Source organism: Ursus americanus, chromosome 9 (genome assembly GCF_024610735.1).
Source record: "Ursus americanus isolate L20-20 chromosome 9, mUrsAme1.1.p, whole genome shotgun sequence".
NCBI lineage: Eukaryota > Metazoa > Chordata > Mammalia > Carnivora > Ursidae > Ursus > Ursus americanus.
The window spans coordinates 55996897-56002896 of NC_142135.1; the positions used below are offsets into that span (position 1 = coordinate 55996897).

Genomic DNA, 6000 nt, shown 5'->3' on the forward strand with positions numbered 1-6000 from the left:
GGGTAGGGATGTGATGTTAATAAATGTGGACATAGTCTGGCTGCCATAGGTTCAAGTACAAAGAGTACACTAAAATAAGCACCAAGCATAAATAAAGTAACTGGCTATTCACATTTTTAATGTGATTGACACATAGCGTACAAGTAGACAAAGTGGTGGCACTTATTGCAGATTTTACAGGAAATAGCTCTTTAAGCCAAATTTTAATTTTGCTTTCTCAGAACAAATACACTTTTAAATAACTATTTGAATAAATAACATCTTCACAAGGTTGATCAACAGCTGTACTTCTATTGCTATGTAATGCATAAGTCAACAATATTTCAAATAAAATAGTATTGTTCTTTTAGACTTTCCCCTTAAATGTGTATTCTAGAAAATGTGTTCCAGTACAGTTGGGCAATGAAGTCCTTTGCAGCCCAGTTAATGGCCAAGACACGGTTCCAGTGCTAATAGTATCTAAGGGCAACACAACATAAACCCTGGCTGGTTTCTAAATCTACATTTCAAGGATAGAATGAAACCAGTGAAACTAAAAAGAAACTCATATAAACACCCCAGACTAGACATCATACAATAGGCAGTTATTTTCTTTGGAAGCCCAACATGAAAACGAATCACTGAACTGTTCTTTCATTATTTCCATATTACTTAAAACACACACAAATATTCTCAGGTTTCTTTTTGTGGGTTCAAACTCCCAAGTTCTTCCTTATTTTAAATAAAGCAGTGGAATACCTATCCACATGGAATAAGCATACAGTGGCCTACTTGGAAAGGCTCCATAATTGGCTCTTGCTCTTTGAAAGCTCACAAATGAAGAAATCATAGAATTTTTTACTTCGGACAAATGCTTTAAAATATACAAAAAGTAGAAATGTGAGACATTACAAATGTCATAGCCTGCACAGAATTTTGAAAAGAGTTAACAATTTCCTTAGGTATTTTATTTAAACATTATGGGGAGACATAAAATTAATTATTGGTCATAGTCACATTTACTGAGACCTTGCAATATGCCTCATAATGAGCTAAACTTTACTTAGGTTATCTCATTCAATCCCCACAAAAACCCTCTGAGGTGAGTACACATGCTAGACATGAGGGAATGGAGGTAGAGAGAAATTAAGTTACCCTAGGTCACATAGCTAATGGGTATCAATGACAGAATTTAAACCCATGCCACCTGATTGCCAGGCCCTGATTCTTAACCTCTGATGAGTTCTCTTGAGTGCAACCTACTTTCTTCAGGGTAAATTTTCTTTCTAGTGAAAGTTAAAATAATATGCTATATTTTGAAATGGGTAATGTTAACTTAGAACTTCCATATATCATGAAAGTTGTCTCGAGAATACCCATCAGCACTAATGTGAATGCAGAAAGAAGAAAATTAGAATGCATTAAAATTAACTGTACGCTACAACTTATCCAAAGGAGAAATGTGATTCCCAATGTTCATTGTATAAGCATGGCTATCACCAGTGATTACTTATTATCGATTTTTGCTAGTACATTCCTAATTTTAGTATAATAGATATACAAACTTTTTTCTAAATATTTAAGGTATACAGTAATAAATTAATGAGTTATATCCTAGTAGCCTTTAAAAAGTAAGTTTGTGGGGTGCCTAGGTGGCTGAGTCGATGCATCCGACACCTTGATTTCGACTCAGGTCATGATCTCAGGGTTGTGAGATCGAGCTCCCCGCAGCAGGCTCCACTCTGGGCAGAGAACCTGCTTAAGATTCTCTCACTCCCAGGGGTGCCTGGGTGGTACAGCGGTTAAGAGTCTGCCTTCGGCTCAGGCCGTGATCCTGGCATTCCGGGATCGAGTCCCCTATCAGGCTCTTCCACTATGAGCATGCTTCTTCCTCTCCCACTCCCCCTGCTTGTGTTCCCTCTCTCGCTGGCTGTCTCTATCTTTGCCAAATAAATAAAATCTTTAAAAAAAAAAAAAAAGATTCTCTCGCTCCCTCTCCCACTGCCCCTCCCCACCTCTCTAAAAATAACAAATAATAATAATAATGTAAGTTTGTTTCCCAAACTTACTACTTTACTCTAAAAATAAATATGAGGTTATTAAGGATAAGTCACTTTTTTTTAATCTTTGAGCTTGCTTTCACATGTCAAAGTGCACAAATAAATCCACAAGAGAAAAAAAAGCCATTGCCAAAGCACTGCTTAACATAAAGCAACCACAGAAATGTACCCTTTACAATGGGTCATTTACATATTGGTAAGAAGCAAGGACCCACTGGAAAGTTATCAATAATCCAGAAAACTGCTTTAAATTATTGGTCCTCGATTTTTCAGATCCACCATTCATAAGTTCCATCAGTTAGGAATTACGAAGCAATTGTTCTACTAAAGCACTTAAAAGCAAATGCATCAGCTGTTCAGCATTTTCAGTATAGGAATCCTCCCGGTAAGAGTAGAATTTAGAGCTTTTAGTAGGAACATTGCATCTGAAGGTATTTAATTCTACTCTGAAATTCAAAGAGCTCTTAGAATAAAGGGAACACTGATTAAAGAATATGCAGAGGAAGATAGCCTCCAAGAAAATCTTTTTTAAAATTTCATACAGGACAAATGGTAAAGATTAAATAATAGCACGAGGAAATTTAACCAGGAAGACTGAAAGCATTAATAAACATTTTTGTACATACCATCTGAAAAATTTCCTTACCATATACTGCATATTAGATGCTGTTGGGTACACCTGACTTCGTAATTTATTATGAAGGTCCAAGATACTCTGCATGTCATTGTCTGTGATGGCCCTTTTTCCTCTTTGCTTGGCCATCCACCACTCACCATCCTCATCCATGTACTTCTCCAAAAGTTTCTCCAATAAAGTAGCATTAGGAACTACCATGGCTGGAATTGCTCTAGCCATGAATAGCACTGTGGTTACTCTGAGCCACTCCTGCGCGGTACACTTCATAATGAATGATCTCAGGATTTCCCCGGGAAAATCTCCAAGACAGGCTCTTCCACTCCTTTTGGCTATAACGACATGCAGTGTGATTAAGGTGAAAATCTAGGCAGATATTAATTTTCTAATAACAAAAGTAAAATAACAGTTACAAAGGAAGTGTGCCAGTTTGGTTTGTTTATATAATGCCAACAAATGGACATGCACTTTTTGAAATAACTGTCTCCAATCCATTTTTTCCTCCAGAGGAATTTTTACAATGCGTTATTTTCACAAAATAAACAACTATATGTACTAAGACAACATGCATGAGGCCAAAATATACGGCAAAAGTAGCCCCGAAGAGTCCAAGCTTGAAGTTAATTTCTGAATTGAAAGGCTTGAAATGGCTATATATTGCATAGAGCCTCAAAGGGTATTATCTACCTACAGGGTTTTCTATCAATCTAGAGGTCCACGTTTCTCTCTCTGTTTTAAGGTATTATTTTGTACCAGTGTACTATCTCCAGTTCGCACTCAGAATGTCCGCAACAGGCTGAAATTGACGTGAATGGTTAAAAGTACAAAATGTCATTCATACATGTATCCACAGGTACATCTTAGAAGGCCCACGGAACTAATGCCCAAGAATGGTTTGGGAGGAAGTGTCCTCTTACCAGGCGCAGGGCAAGAAGAATTCAATCATTATTTCCTGGAAAGTGTGTGCCCAACCTGCGGCCCGCACCCGATCAAGCTAACAATTCACCAGCAACTTCAGCTTTCCCTCCCACACACCGCAGGCGAACACTTTTCTCTTAACCCAAACGGAAAGCGCGCGACAGGAGGAGGAGGAGGTGAAACCCACAGTCACTTGGAAGCACAAGCACCCGCAGGTCTCCATCTCTGCAGCTTTCCAAGCAGCCCACTCACCCTCCGTGCCCGCCCATTCTCTACAAGTTGGCTTTTTTTTTTTTTTTTTAAGTGGGGTTTTAGAAGAAAAAGGTAGAGAGGAAAAGGTGGGAGACTGACGACTCGGCGATGCGTTTTAGAAATGCCTTACCTCTCCAGCGTGAAGTTCCCTACGAGAGCGGAGCCGAACACCACCGCCGGCCTCCCGCAGCCGCCCCAGCCTGCGCACGCGACTGCACACACAGAGTCCGATCGGGAACGACCGGCGCGCCGCGCGTCCTGGGGCGACGAGGGCGCTGAGAGCAGACGCGAGCCTGGGCCTCCGCGGCTCCGTTAGGACCTGCAGCAGGCGTAGCGCTCCCAAGTTAGAGCCTGAAATTGGGGCCGAAAGGGAGCTGCCGGGCTAGCGAACCAGGGTGGGCGCCCGAGTTCCTCCGAGCGCTCTCCGCAGGAGCAAGGGGCGGGGACAGGAGCGAGGCTGGGAGGCAAAGGCTGGCGGCGACCTCGCGCTCCCGCTCGGTGCAGCCGCGGTGTGCAGAGCCAGGCACCGAGCGCTTCCGCCGCTCCTGCGAGCTCCCGGGCATTTATTGCGGTCCCTGCGCGCGCACGTGACGTGAGCGCCCCTCCTCGCCCACCCCCACCTCTACCCAGCCTGGCCCGCTGCCTGCTGCGGAGCAGGGAGTAGCCGCCCTGCTTCTCCCCCGGCCCAGCAAAGCCTGTACTCTTGGCCTTTGTGGGCGTGCTTTGGGCTTCAGAGGCCCGGCGTGCAGGTCTGGACCCTGTGGGAGGCGAATGCAAGGAGGGCCCCAACTCCTCCCGCCCCTCACAGCTCCTCTGCTTCCAGAGGTCTTCTTCCTCGTGGCTTCCTGACGAGATGCTACAAGGACTTTAACAACCCTAACAGAAAAAGAAGCGCCCCAGAAAGCATGCAGAGGGACTGGGGATGGGTTAACACCTCAGATCTTGGAGATGCAGAAGAGGTACTGGGGGGGGGGGGGGCGGGATGGGGAAGGAAGGCTTTTGCTTTTATTTCTCCAGGAGATCACTTCTGTTTCCAGGACCCAGTGTCTAAAATTGAGAAATTGTTAAACCTTCATGATGACCAGATGGACAAGGGGTTTCATAGACTGATGTAATGATCTGTCACTTGGGATTGTCTGGACCGTTGAGAGTCTCACTTCATGGATAAAATAGGTGGCATTAGCTTCCCAAGGTGGCCAGAGCACTTTTTTTTTCTTTTATAATGATGTAGCTATTTTTGGAGTTGATACATAAAGGATACCCTAAATTAATTTATCAGTGCTATATTAACAGGAATTCAAAACCCGGCCCTAGAGCTGATAGTGAAATGAGTGCCAGTTTCCCTGTTGTCCGTGTTATACCCGGAGTAGGAAAATAACTATCTTTAAATTCACGAAGGTTCACCCTACTGAATGTGGTACCGCTTCTACGGGTCGGTTTGTTTTTGGTTTTGTTGTTGTTTTGTTTTGTTTTGTTTTGTTTTGTTTTGTTTTGTTTTGTTTTAGGAAGCATTTTTTAAATTCATTTACCTTTGCTTCCCCTTCTGTAGTGAGTCATGATTTTCATTCTTTATTTCTAAATGCTGCAGTATATAGCATATGATCAAATGAGGTAAAACATTTTGATAGTAACTCCCAAATCATCCCAAGCTGCTACCTGTCTCTTTCCACAATACAATTACACTTTATCAAACCTAAAAACTGACATTTAAGCCTCAGGTGAACTTGAGACCTTGTTTCCTCTCACAACAACAACAACAACAACAAAAAGGAAGCATCACCTATCAGAAGGGCACAGGAGGTGAAAGCTTTTGGTGCACATATGACTTTCATAGAAGTTTTGCAACTTTATAGCAGTTTAAGCACAGAAAGACTGTTGCTTTGTACTTTTCAAGCAGTTATTTATAACTCTTCTGCACAGGGTTCAGAAAACTGGCTTTCCTTCCTGGAAACTACAATTTTAATATAGTATTGAAAAGTGTGCTGAGTATCAAATGAAAAATCTTAAAAGTAATAGCATTACTTGAAACATTTTCAAAGTGAATTTAAATTGGGAAGAAGGGAAGTAAGGTGATAAGGACCCGAAGTTAAATGCCTTGACTCTTGAATGTTTGCATCATAAGGCTTTCCACACAATATACAAATCAGACACCTGAAG

At 42.2% G+C, this 6000-nt stretch overlaps 1 protein-coding gene across 1 annotated transcript in view; it reads right to left on the reverse strand.

Annotated features, from left to right (window-relative positions):
• CRISPLD1 (cysteine rich secretory protein LCCL domain containing 1) overlaps positions 1 to 4351 on the reverse strand; it is a 44374-nt gene extending 40023 nt beyond the window's left edge. Inside the window, exons 1-2 of the mRNA XM_045810143.2 lie at positions 3974 to 4351; positions 2686 to 3005 (exon numbers count right to left, since the gene is read on the reverse strand). Coding sequence (XP_045666099.2) covers positions 2686 to 2943 — 258 coding nt within the window. The 5' untranslated portion in view covers positions 2944 to 3005; positions 3974 to 4351. The remainder of the gene's footprint in view (positions 1 to 2685; positions 3006 to 3973) is intronic.
• Positions 4352 to 6000: the final 1649 nt, after the last annotated feature.